General features: G+C 38.2%; 1 protein-coding gene across 5 annotated transcripts in view; it reads right to left on the bottom strand.

Moving 5' to 3' along the window:
* LOC147028714 (ephrin type-A receptor 7-like) overlaps positions 1-14713 on the bottom strand; it is a 468482-nt gene that overhangs the window by 398691 nt on the left and 55078 nt on the right. For all 5 annotated transcript variants that reach the window (XR_015057684.1, XM_085879384.1, XM_085879380.1 and 2 more), the window contains exon 2: positions 2981-3045. Coding sequence is in view for 4 of the 5 variants with exons in the window: in XM_085879384.1 (XP_085735510.1) it covers positions 2981-3045 (65 nt within the window). In the remaining variant the exon portion in view is untranslated. The remainder of the gene's footprint in view (positions 1-2980; positions 3046-14713) is intronic.

The raw sequence follows: 14713 nt of genomic DNA, 5'->3' as shown, positions 1-14713 counted from the left end.
TTCACATAACCACGAGGCCTTCACGACAGAAATCAGGTTAGTAATGAAGGAAATCGAATTGAAACACATTCGCTTAGCACATTGGCACCTTGGACTGAAAGTGAAATGCAGAGTGATTTTATTTTTTTGTTGTTGGTAAAAAGTGTGAATTATGAGATCTGAGTATTATCTATGTTTTGACCTTACATCACCCTGACATGACAAAATGCATGCTTAGGGCAACAGATGCAATTTCTGTGAATTTTCCCAGAATTTATGCAGAGGCAGCAGCCACGTATTGTCAACAACTGGGCAGAACACGTCAAGTGAAATGCACGCGTGGTCACAAGGGCATGCGCTCATCACCAACCAGAAATGGCTGTCTCCAGAGAAATTATGAGGAAATTCCTGGAAATTACATTTCCTGTTTCATGCATTAAAATAAAAAAAATATGTGAACACAAAGAATACAAGTATACCAAGACAAAGATAGGAAAACACAAGCAAAGATCATTTAGCTGTGCTTTACTGATATCAGCATTGTACTCCAACCCTTCTTAGCAATAACTTAATGAAAATGAACATCCGCATCTATTTTATATTAATCGACAGAGATCATGTTTAATTGCTTGGCAGGTAAAGCAGGCACCAGACAAATAATGGATTCATTTAAATATTTTAATTATTTTAACATTTCTCATTAAATTTCATTTGCAAATATGTTTCCAATTAGCTTTTCATCTCAAAGGAGAATTTTGGAACAGTCACATTTTCTTTTTACTCAATATATATTTATTTTTTTTTTATCTTGAAATACACAGAATCTCAAACTGGAAGGGTACTTGGTAGAAAGCATACCTCCGCCACGCAATGCCTGATCCAACATATCAGGCCCAATAAATTGAATATTTCCCTATGGTGAAGAATCACTTTTAAAAATTGAATAATTCTCGTATCCAGATCTGAATTTCAACCAAAATAGAATCAATTCGTCCTTATCATACACCCAATCTGTCCGCCAAGTTTCATCTAAATCAGTTTACAACTTTTTGAAACATCGTGCTATATATTGTCTTCAGCTCTATCACTCAATGGTGAAGAATCACTTTAAAAAAAATGATCCGATCTGGATGCAGATCTGGATCTTCACCAATATCAAATCAATTCGTCCTTGCCACCTTGCCACCCACACCCAACGTATCCACCTAGTTTGTCCGAATCCATCAATAAGTTTTTTTTAAAATATCATGCTATATATTGTTTTTGGCCCTGAGCCTTGTGTTGGCTTCGTGATTAGGGTGGTGGCCTTAGATTCTCCGGGTCCTGAGTTTGAGTCCCACCCTGCTGGCCACTGAATTAACATCAGGGGGGTTGACTCAGCCTGTCATCCTTCTGAGGTCAGCGAAATGAGCACCAGTATACTGGTAATTATCCCTGCATGTCGAAGGCGACTAAAGGGTTGGTGTCAGGAAGGGCATCCGGCCTTAAAAAAACACATTGCCACATGAAAGGGTATCATGATTGGAGCCCACAAAAAGCTGACCCCTGCTCAGGGAAAAAGGCTTTAAAATGGTGTGATGATGATATTGTTTTTGGCCCTATCTCTTAATGGTGAAGAATCACTTTAAAAAAAAAAAACTGCAGTATCCGGATCCAGATTCGGATCTTCATCCAAGGCAAATCAATTCGTCTTTGTCACACACCCGACCTGTCCACCAAATTTCATCTGAATCCGTCCACAACCTTTTGAGATATCCTGCTCATAGGCAAACCATCAGACAGACAGACAAACATAACCGCCATCCACCTTTGGTGGCAGATAAAATAATCCTTCCAATTCTCAAGTTATGTTTCTCATTTTGTAAACTTTACTGGTGGATACTTTCCTCGCTGCGGAAAACCAACTCAATCGCCAGATGGTGAAGATGTCGGATGGGCCTAAGACCTGGGACTAATAACCAATAGTAATATTAGAAAAATACTTACAATAGCAATAAAAAAAAATCAAAGCAAATAAGAAAAAAGAATGGTGACAAAATCAGTTGAGAAACCAAGTGAAGTGAGTACGTCCTGGAGAGAGCAAGCTTCTTGGAAGTCAACAGGTTTGCAGTGCAAGGAAAAAAAACAGCAATGAGTATTGAATGAATAATATCCCCACCCACCCCTCCCACCCCCCCTCTCGAATGAAGTCACTAGAAGTGCAAAGATTTGTTCAGTTACAGGAGGAGTGAGCTTAATGGAAAGAGAAATGAAACAAGTCCGTTCATTTTCGAGGGTGTGGAAGGAGGTGAGGGAGCCAAGCTTAAAAGTATTCTCTTACGAGTCGTCGCACACGAATCTTGATGGCCTCCTTATTGGCAAAGGAAAGTGATCGATCAAAGGCAGGCTCGTATGAGTATCAAGAGACAAGAATGCGATCTCCATTACTTTCACTTAGAAACCCAAACGATTATTCTGTACCGCTGAAAGTAGCGATTGAATTTTATCGAAAAAGCAAGAAGATATGGACTTGGAATCCAGTGCTCATTGTGCATTTGTGAAACTTTCACAGTTGGAACATGAAGAGCTTAGTACAAAATGTCCAGGCTGTGAGATTACGTAAACAAACATCTGGATTGGTTCTGCACAATGTTCAGAGCAAAATGAAGAGAGATTGGTGTTTGGGAATTGAAATCTGTTGCATCAACCTCTTTCAGCGACCTCTGTAAAAGAAACTGAATTAATAGTCAAAACATTTTGAGTACTGTGTGATGATGCATGTGTAGCCGTGCAAATGGACAACGTAGGGACGTGGCGATGGGTGGACTGAAAAAGAGCATGGTGGGACGTTTCGACTGTTAATTTATTTGATAAAACAGAGGTCGGAGAACAGAGGGTGATGCAACAGGCCATGGCGAAACATCACGTGTATCAGGAACACACATGAGGGGACGCACAATAGGAACGCAAGGCCGATGGACAAAAATCGATTCGCTCATGACAAGCAAGGTTTACCACTCACCCCTTCCGGAGGAAATGCCATCCAGCCCGTATCGCCCTCCAGCATCTTTGAGTCGAGGAGATTGACTGCAGAGAGAGAGAGAGGAGAGAGAGACAGAGGGGAAGTTGTAATAGAGGACATTTTGAAGGAACAAAGATTGCTGTATTATACAACTTTATCCCTCATTTTGCTTCTTACAGCCCATACAAATGCACAGGATTGTTTTATAGGAGACATGAGCAAGTTTAATTGAATACAACTAATGAGGAGGTGTGCATATGGTTTATTCATTGTTCTGATTAGAGGTTTCCTAACATACTATGTCATTAAATTTGACAGACATAAGGTGCTGCACACATTGTTAATACGATAATCGGTTAAACAACACTTGAACTTCAACTTCTTATTCAATGCTTTTGCACTCATCATGTCGTTCTAAATTGGTGCTTTTTTGTGGGATATACAGCTGGGATCATGATGTGATGAATGACATGCTCATCATATTTTATAAAAATTATTATTCATTATGTTAATGTGAATCCATTACACTCTGAATGTGGCGTGACATCAGTGCCATGTCACATTCAGAGTAAGAAAAATAATTTTTGTATACATATACATATAAATTTTAGCAATACATATGTAGTAGCAATACATCACCTCCAGGATGAGGTACTCAGCTCTTTAAAGAGTGCAACTTATGGTCACAACTCACAAGTAAATGAATGCAGTGCCACCGACCAGGGTTTCATCATAATTATGAGCTCGTCACGACAGAACACTGAAATATCGTGTATATATATTTGAACAATAAGCAAAAGTAGACCGAGTCTCATGAGACGTTTCAGCCGCTTCACAGCAGGCTTCCTCAGGCCAATAGACCTGGGGAAGTCTGAAGGGTTCCTTTGTTGCTCGAGTTCCGAGGTTTTGCGTATTTGCTCGGGATATCGAGAGTCCAGTCACAGGCATAACTCCCCCCCCCCCCCACCCCACTCTCCAACCAAACCAGGAAATTCTCTTTATGTGTGTGTTCGCCTGAAAATCATGACTGGGACAGTCTCCGCTAGATTTTGCATATGTGTTTTAGGGTACCCAGCTTCAGGCCTTGGGCACAAACACCTCTCCCTCCACACACACACACACACACACACACACACACACACACACACACACACACACACACACACACACACACACACACACACACACACACACACACACACACACACACACACACACACACACACACACACACACACACACACACACACAGCGTCCTACAAAAGTATTCACCCCCCTCCCACCCTCCAGAGTTTGAACATTTTCATCCTACCTGAGCTTATTTCATTATTCTTTCAAATCAAACTTAATATAGAGGCTTCACAAACTATTACAAGGTGAAAAGGCATAAAAATGAAGATAAAATGTGAATAAGGACGACTAAAAGAGAAAATCGGATGATTCTCTTTTGCATAAGTATTCAAATCCTTTTCCCGATTAACCCAAAATCACTTCAGGTGCAAATGATTCATTTGAAAGGTTATGAAATTTGTGTAATAGGTTTCACCTGAACGTAATCAATGCTTGAACTTAAAAATTAAGATTCTCCACTTATATAAGGAGTGTTAAGGTGCAACTCACTTGGTCATCCAACAAGGCAAACATGAAGACCAAGAAGCTTTCCAAAGAAGTCAGACATGAAGTGGTGGAGAAGCACCGTTCAGGAGAGGGTTATAAGGACATTACAAAGTCACTCATTATCCCTTTGATTACGGTGAAATCCATCATTAAGAAGTGGAAGACGTATCATACCACCCAGACTCGACACAGATCAGTGGCTTCAACAACATTGTTTTTTTGTACAAAAGTACAAAACTCCTCCATGAGCCGACATAAATCCAACAATGGCTTTGAAAGTTCTGCAAGGTTTTATGACCGAGATGTGGGTCAGTGTTCATCAATCAACAATATCCTGTTCCTTCACAAAGCTGGCCACTATGGACAGGTGGCAAGAAAGAAGCCATTACTGAAAAAGACGCAACTAAAAACTCCTATGGAGTTTATGCAAAAGCATCCTTATTGTATTGCAGGCATGTGGAGAAAGGCATTGTGGTCAGACGAGACAAAATTGAATTTTCAGATGAGACAATTTCAGACGGAAAAAGTTAGACGAGAATATATACATATATATATATATATATATATATATATATATATATATATATATATATATATATATATATATATATATATATATATATATATATATATATATATATATATATATATATATATATATATATATATATATATATATATATATATATATATATATATATATATATATATATATATATATATATATATATATATATATATATATATATATATATATATATATATATATATATATATATATATATATATATATATATATATATACATACATATATATATATATATATACATACATATATATATATATATATATATATATATATATATATATATATATATATATATATCTATATATATATACATACATATATATATATATATATATATATATATATATATATATATATATATATATATATATATATATATATATATATATATATACATATATATACAGGGTGTCCCAAAAAAATGACATCATTTCATAGTTTAATCACATATCGAATTTTCGCTCAAATTATCTCAAATTTTAACAAGATGTGTAAAGATGTCTCACAACTAAGTTGAATGTTTAATTTTTATCTCGATGAGAATCTACCAGGAAGATGGATTGGGCGTGCCAGTGATAATGACAATGTGCTGTTGAAATGGCCACCACGTTCACCTGACTTGACACCTTGTGATTTTTGTATATGGGGCTATGTGAAAGGACTGGTCTATACCCCCCTTCTTCCTACAAGCCTAGAGGAACTTAAGCAGAGAATCACTGAGGTGCTGGAGAATGTTATGCAAGACATGCTACAGCGTGTTTGGCAGGAGCTGGACCACCGACTTGACGTGTGTCGTGTCACAGGCGGTGCGCATAGTGAATATTTGTGAAGTTTTGAGAAAACGGTTATAAAATCTACATCCCTCTGAATCTCTTGTTCGAATTTTGTAAATAAATCTTTTATTGTTCAACATGAAGCCGATTTACTTTTGTTTGCCTGGGACATGTAGTTACTTAGATATTCAAGTTTCAAATGATGTCATTTTTTTAGGGACACCCTGTCTATATATATATATATATATATATATATATATATATATATATATATATATATATATATATATATATATATATATATATATATATATATATATATACATATATACATATATATATATATATATATATATACATATATATATATATATATATATATATATATATATATATATATATATATATATATATATATACATATATACATATATATATATATATATATATATATATATATATATATATATATATATATATACATATATATATATATACATATATACATATATATATATATATATATATATATATATATATATATATATATATATATATATATATATATATATATATATATATATATATATATATACACAAAAAACCATATGTGTTTGCCCAATTTCTAATAATGCCCTTATAATTCATCAAAAAAAAAAGACCTCTATTAATGCCTTTGTTCTCGAAGTACAAAACTCCTCCATGAGCCGACATGAAGTATTAAAAAAGAGAAAAGAAGGATGAGTCCCTTATTTAAAAGAACAGCTCTCAACCTGTGCGTAGCCATGTTGTTACAAGCTAAAGAACCGCTCATTTAAATTACTTTCCATATCATGAACAGAGGAGATGCAAAGACTAAATATCAGGGTGACTGCAGAACAGGGAAGCGGGAGTTTGCAATTAGGCCTTGTACTGGCACAAAATGGTCAACTCTCTTTCAATGATACTGTGTGATGTTTCATATTTAAAAGTGAGTTCAAGTAGAAGGAACAGCTGGCCTAACATCCCTCCAAAGCATTTTTATATGATCCCACTGTGAAACATCACCATGATAATTTCCTTTTGCTGGTGCAAGGCAAACTTACGAGTAGACACGAAACCTCAAAGCCGGGCCCAATACTACTGAGCAAGCGAGCGATTATTATTATAACATTAATAATACAATTATTCTCGTACACACAAGTCTCACCACGTCCATGGAGACCCAAAAATGTGCTACTTTATAGCTTTTCCAGATGGACGCTGAATCTCAAATCATGACATGTTTAGTGTGATCATTGAGTCAGCTGCCCCTGTTCTGTAACGATGTTGGTATGCACTAGAGCCATGTAGTTATTATTGCTGTGGGAGGTCAGGCCTCCATGTGTGTGTCTGCGCTCTCTCTCTCTCTCTCTCTCTCTCTCTCTCTCTCTCTCTCTCTCTCTCTCTCTCTCTCTCTCTCTCTCTCTCTCTCTCTCTCTCTCTCTCTCTCTCTCTCTCTCTCTCTCTCTCTCTCTCTCTCTCTCTCTCTCTCTCTCTCTCTCTCTCTCTCTCTCTCTCTCTCTCTCTCTCTCTCTCTCTCTCTCTCTCTCTCTCTCTCTCTCTCTCTCTCTCTCTCTCTCTCTCTCTCTCTCTCTCTCTCTCTCTCTCTCTCTCTCTCTCTCTCTCTCTCTCTCTCTCTCTCTCTCTCTCTCTCTCTCTCTCTCTCTCTCTCTCTCTCTCTCTCTCTCTCTCTCTCTCTCTCTCTCTCTCTCTCTCTCTCTCTCTCTCTCTCTCTCTCTCTCTCTCTCTCTCTCTCTCTCTCTCTCTCTCTCTCTCTCTCTCTCTCTCTCTCTCTCTCTCTCTCTCTCTCTCTCTCTCTCTCTCTCTCTCTCTCTCTCTCTCTCTCTCTCTCTCTCTCTCTCTCTCTCTCTCTCTCTCTCTCTCTCTCTCTCTCTCTCTCTCTCTCTCTCTCTCTCTCTCTCTCTCTCTCTCTCTCTCTCTCTCTCTCTCTCTCTCTCTCTCTCTCTCTCTCTCTCTCTCTCTCTCTCTCTCTCTCTCTCTCTCTCTCTCTCTCTCTCTCTCTCTCTCTCTCTCTCTCTCTCTCTCTCCTTTGGGGTTCTTCCTCAAGCTATGTCTCCAAAGCAATTGGAGAAGAGAAGAGAACACTTTACAAAGCTGTTTTTGACACTGACAAATGCTTGCATACCAAAAATCTCATCACAGGATATGAGGATATGCAGGAATGCCAATCCTTCAGGGGGAGATCCATGTTTCAAATATGTCCTTGTGATGCAAACAAAGCACAAGCATATGTGGGATTATCAAAAAGTACTCTACAAGGGTCTCATATCCCACCGTCTCTTCACTCCTGATATGGCAAAATGTATCTGAAACAGATGTGCTATTAACTGAAATGAGTGCCCAAAGAACATTCTTAGTCAGCCAGGCACTCGTTGTGGTTCAAAAGTTATCCATAAAATGCACTGAATTACGCCGGTCCAACATTCTTTAAATCTTCCTGGAGATCCAATCGTTTGGATTGAAATTAGACATAGGCCAGGATGCACCTTGGATATTGATTTGTGACTCATATACAGTAGGTCATTGCTTTGACCTGTGGAAAAGTTAGATGGTGTTATGAACTCATGCAGCCAATGGAATGTCATCGTTTCTGAAAGGCAGAGTGCCAATGAGCAGGTTCATCCATTCGGTCAAAATACAAAGACAAGTGAGATGATGTCCACAGAACTCTAAACATCCACCAACAGCTCAAGTACTATAGTAATTTGACCCACACCTTGTAAAGACAGAGAAAGGTTTGGAAGGGAGAGCAAAGGAACATGGATGGCAAATTGTTCGAGATTATTTGAAGGAGAAAATGGCTGCATAAGTTGACCATTCACCTTGCTACAGCAGGCCAGATACAATGGTACCATTCCTATAGGGCTGTGATCTTGGAGAATCAAACCCTGTGATATTGTAAAACAAAATGGAGAGCAGGATGAGATGCAGGCATGGTTTGTGAGCCAAGGTTGGATTTCATACTAGCCATGGGGTTTGCATGGGGGCATCCCGCAAAGAGAGGGCCGCTTGAGTGTCGACGATTTGAGGAATGCAAGGGACTACGCAGCTCTGCATCGCACCTATCATAACGGGCACTGCCGGCCACCTTCTCACAATCATTGTCTTTTAAGGACACGCGCGTACTGTTTGTCACAAATAGAAATAAACAGTCAAGAGCGCAAGTCCAAGGACACAGAGCGAAGGACAGAAATTCATTATTCGGGGCTTCATGCTGTGCTTACCTGCGCATGGAGTGGGCAGAAGGAGCCTGATGGGACGTATCGTAGAAACTATGGTACCACCTGCAATCTTTACAGCTGATCATTTCAGCAACTCTACAGCTTCAGAGCATGCCAGGAAAATCTCACAAGCAAAAAAAGCATTAAAACCCGTGCATAATACGATTGAAATCAAAACTACCTGGGTTGTGAGAACAACGCTGAAATAAATCCAAGAACACCATGTGAGACTGTTATTCTTTGCATCTGATTCTGTGTGCAGGTGCTCTTTTAATATTCACAACTGCATGTTGCAGTCACCCTGATACTTGCTGCTACAAATGGTGACGCAGTTTTACAATGCACCACCCCCATGCTGGCACTCTGTGAAACAGTCTTTGAGTAGGATCAAATTTTACCAATTTGTGTTCGCAAAACACCGACAGTTGTATATCACATCACACGATGAGTTACCTGCCACTTTGATTGCGCATCAATCATTTTCAGCAATGATCGTGTCCTTTCTAACGCAAAAAAAAGAAGATCCTGTCACTCTTTTAAACGATGGACATCTCATGACAAAAGGTATTACATTGGTCCCTCAATAAGCTATCATCCACAAACCACGTTATGAGAACCAAAAATTCCATTATTACAAACTTGGTGTTGGCTTAGTGGTTAGGGTGGTGGCTTGGGATCCTGAGTTCAAGGTCCTGAGTTCAAGCTTTGTCGGCCACTGAATTAACACCAGGGGGTTGACTCAGCCTGTCATCCTTCTGAGGTCGGCGAAACGAGTACCAGTGTGGCAGCCAAAAAGGCTGCACATGACGGGAAGGGGTATTGACGGATTGATTAAATCTGGTATTGGTGTGGTGCAGGCATGATGGGCTGATTGGCCTCCTCTTGTAATTCCTCCTCTTATAATTCCTTATAAACCCTTGTAAAAATAGCAGACAGTGGACTTTCTCATCAGCATGTGTGCACAGCCTCTGGAAAGCATTTCCACAGAAGGGATAAGCTAGGAACAGAAGAGTTGAGGTTTGCAGTTAGCCTGGATTTAGGGAGTTTAACCAGGAGGGGTTTATTGGAAGACCTCGTGTATGCTGGAGTTGCTATGGAAGGTTGCAGGGTTGAGAGAGTGTAGAAAGCTCGACCGGAGGAGAGATGGTTAAAAAAAGAAAAAACACAGAGAGACCACCGACCTGTCTGTGACGTGAAAGCGGCAGGCCTCCGACTTCAGCCTTGGAGATAAATCAATATGAATTGTTGGCTTCAAATCAAATCAAATAATGAACATCCTGCATCAAAGGGCCAAAATATCACCGACTTCGAGATTAAAAAAAAAAAATCCTTTTCTTACACCAGGTTTGTGGTGAGCCGATAATAACAAAATAAAATCGCAACAGGTGTGGAATGTGTCCATTTTGATATTGTGTAAACATTGCCCGCAGAATTAGAAACTCTGCAAGAAACAATATGGCATTGATATTGTATAACCGTTTTCAAGAATAAATACTAGATTTGTACGAGGTGATAATAACTATAATTATCAGACAGTATAGCTTGGTCTGTTTGATGCTCACATCTGAGCACTTTTAGACATTACGCGAGGATCCTCTGCTGAAGAATGGCGGCAAAATAGTTCTCAGAATGAGATATTAACAATAGCCGAGGACATTCTAAGATATATATATATATATATATATATATATATATATATATATATATATATATATATATATATATATATATATATATATATAATGCAAATTGGTTGTTTTTTTGTCATGGAACTCCATATGGAGGGATAGCACGGAAAGAAAATAGCTGCCCAATCAAATGTGTCCAAAATGATATGCTGAAAAGCTACGATGGAGTGAAGTTATTCAAGTCTTTAATGAAAAGCTATACCTTCTATTCTTGAGTATTTGCATAACTTTCAAGACTGATAAAATACAACAGAATACATTGCTAAAGTACCAAATCGAGAGATTGCAAAAACCACCAAATTGTACTTTCTTCTTTCTTTCTTTCCTTTTTTTTCTTTCTTCAGCCAGCCTAGCCCAATAATGGCTGGAGCGATTACGATGATACTAATGTGAGGAAGCAACATTGTCTCTGGGGTATTGCACTTATATCACAACAATCAAAAATGTAAAAACACGTTTTATGAAATAAAAACATTAAGCCCAATAAGACACCAGAAATAATTGTTGCATGCCATTCACGGATGCACAGACTTGGAAATTCTGCCGTGATAAAATCTGCCATAACGTTTGCTGTAAAGTCTGCGGTGGATTGCAAGGTAACTAACTGTAGCATATGTAATTTCTGAAGGAAAAGGGCTCAGAATAAGCAGAACTTTTAAGCCAATACATATAATTGTTGAGCTCGGTTATATAAGCCTCATCTATCAGGATGGAGCAGATGCAGACATTTTTTTTGTCTCCATCCCACAACATAAATATAACACACAATTACACCAACCCACACTACAACTCCACAACTCCCACATAATATACATCTCCATACAATTATCACTATTACCACACAGTCACTCATAACAAAAATGTCAAAATATGTCATGATGGCAATCTGTAAAAGAATTGTGGTGTTGGATTGTTGTGTTGGAATGTGGTGTCATTCCTATCTTGTTTGGACGTTTTTTGGTGATTCCATTCTGACATGTTTTTTCTTTTTTTTTTTTAATGTTTTTTTTTATTATAAATGCTTTATTATACTTTTTGGCCTGTTGGACAATTGAGAGTATCTTGTTGATAACTTTGAAGGCTACATGTGTCGCAGAACTTTTGTTATTATTTAATTCATGTCACAGAGTGCACATTATTTATTCTATGAAAACTTTCACGTGAAGTTGTGAATAAATTATGCAATTGCTTTGCATCCTTGTATATATATATATATATATATATATATATATATATATATATATATATATATATATATATATATATATGTATATATATATATATATATATATATATATATATATATATATATATATATAGCTTTGGTGAATATTTGAAGGTGCATGCGTGGGAGGAGAAAATGAAAAAATAGTGGTTGATTCAATGAAGCTCTGAAAGACAGTGGAGGTGTGAATGGGTCTTGACAGAGGTATATGCAACTCAGGGTAGGGTTGACAGTCCCGAGGGTGAATAATTGCGAGATAGCCAAGCATTGAGCTATTATAAGGATGCAAAGCTGAGCCACAGGATGGTAACACCTGCAGAGAATGAAGTCTTCCTGTGGTATTAAAGTTTAAATGATCTTTTGAAGTACGCTTCAATGAGAGAGATGATGTATTCCATTGCAAGTTCAAAAAGTAACATGGAACAGAGTTATTTCTCATGCAAATAATTCCCTCGTAGTTTTCATTAAAACACAGCGATACGATCAGGGAGAAATGCAATCCCTTTAACTTTGTCTCGGTCAAGAGAGTATTAATCCATTGGCCTGAAAAGCTCAAACTTCATCAAATATATTCACAAACTATTGAAGACGTTGCTGCCAATCTCCAAGAGGCAGCTCAACTTTGCCTGTGTAACAGGTCATATAAATAAAATGCACGCACACACGCACACGCACACACACGCGTCATGATGGCAATCCGTAAAAGGATTACGTTGTATTGCGGTGTCATACCTTTCTTGTCATTTGGTTCATTTTTGGGGATTCCATCCCAACATGTTTTCTTATTTTTATAATATGTTTTTTTCTGACGTGTTTAACACTTATTTTTCCCAATGTAGATGACAATGACGTCATCATCTAGTCAATTATTTTGAGGTTCGTCTACACGGGGAACTCCCCGACATATCTCCTTTCAAGTCTCTTCCCCAGTTCCCTTAATGTCCCGTCCAATATTCCCGTCCCTTCTGTCTCCACTCAGACATCCTGCTACCCTGTTGTCCTTCACTTTTGGAGTCAACTATTTATTTTGTCCACCAACATGGCAGAATTTTCTTTACCCTCTCTCCTTTCTCTGCTCTTTCCCTTTTATTCTATCCCCATACACGTCCATCCTCCAAAATCGTCCTCCAATTCTCTCCCAAACTCCACTCACCTTATTTCTTTCTCCTACCATCTTAAATTCTCTTCTTTTCCTCAATTGAATTCCCACCTAAACGTGCACAACAAAGAGATACCTCCATTCGTATCCTCTTCCCTTGTGTTCCTTTACTCCATGTTTGCATTTCTAATTTCGTCCCTCCCAACCCCCCTCTACCCTGTGTTAGCATAATAAATACATGCCTTATATAGAGGTCACATGATCACATCTATTTACATAAGGAGAAGGTACTGCACGATTTGCTTGAACAATAGTACCCACACAGTATATGGAAAGGTGAATTTAGAATGCCCTTTTTAATAACCAGTATGACCCCTGGTGAACCTCAATGAGAGCATCAGCAGACAAAGCAGTTTCTTGGCAAAAGTTATACTGAACTGAGTGGTTAGCCATTGCCTTCCGAGCATTGTTTGTCCATTCTCTATTCCTCTACAGTGCCTTCAGAAAGTATTCACACCCCTCGACTTTTGTCACATTTTGTTGTGTTACAGCCTGAATTTAAAATGGATTGAATTTAAATGTTTTGTCACCGATCCACACAAAATACACCACAATGAAAAAGTGAAAACATATTTTTAGAATTTCTACAAATTAATGAAAAATGAAAAGCTGAAATGTTTTCCGTCAATAAGTATTCAACCCCCTGAGCCAAAACTTTGTAGAAGCGCCTTTGGTAGCAAATACAGCTTTGAGTCTTCTTAGGTATGTCTGTATCAGGTTTGCACATCTGGATTTGGGGATTATTCTCCCATTCTTCCTTCCAGACTTTCTCAAGCTCTGTGAAGTTGGATGGGGAGTGTCGATGAACAACAATCTTCAAGTCTTTCCACAAATTCTCAATGGGACTCAAGTCTGGGCTTTGGCTGGGCCACTCATGGACTTTCACGTTCTTGTTCTGAAGCCATTCCAGTGTTGCAATTGCTGTATGCTTGGGGTCGTTATCCTGTTGGAATGTAAATCTTCGCCACAGTCTGTGGTGTTTTGCACTCTGAAGCAGGTTCTCCTTAAGGATTTGCCTTTTTTTAGTTCCATTCATTGTTCCCTCTAACCCTACAAGTCTCACAGTCCCTGCCGCTGATAAACATTCCCATAACATGATTCTGACCACCATGCTTCACGGTAGGGATGGTGTTAGATGGGTGATGAGCTGTGCTTGGTTTCTGGCAGATGTGGTACTTTGCATTCAGGCCAAAGAGTTCAATTTTCGTCTCATGAGCACACATAATATTTTACCTCATGCTCTCAGAGTCTTTCACGTGCCTTTTTGTAAACTCCAGGCATGCTGTCTTGTGCCTTTTTCTCAGGAGTGGCTACCATCTCTCCACTCTTTCATAAAGCCTGGATTTGTGAAGTGCTGCAGAGATTGTTGGCCTTCTTGCAAGTTCTCCAATCTCAGCAAAGGAACTCTATAATTCTCT

The sequence above is a fragment of the Eptatretus burgeri genome, chromosome 4 (assembly GCF_056783735.1).
Source record: "Eptatretus burgeri isolate ZD-2024b chromosome 4, Ebu_testis_v1, whole genome shotgun sequence".
Classification (NCBI taxonomy): domain Eukaryota; kingdom Metazoa; phylum Chordata; class Myxini; order Myxiniformes; family Myxinidae; genus Eptatretus; species Eptatretus burgeri.
Note: the sequence above shows the minus strand (reverse complement) of the source record. Positions and strands in the feature narration are given on the sequence as shown.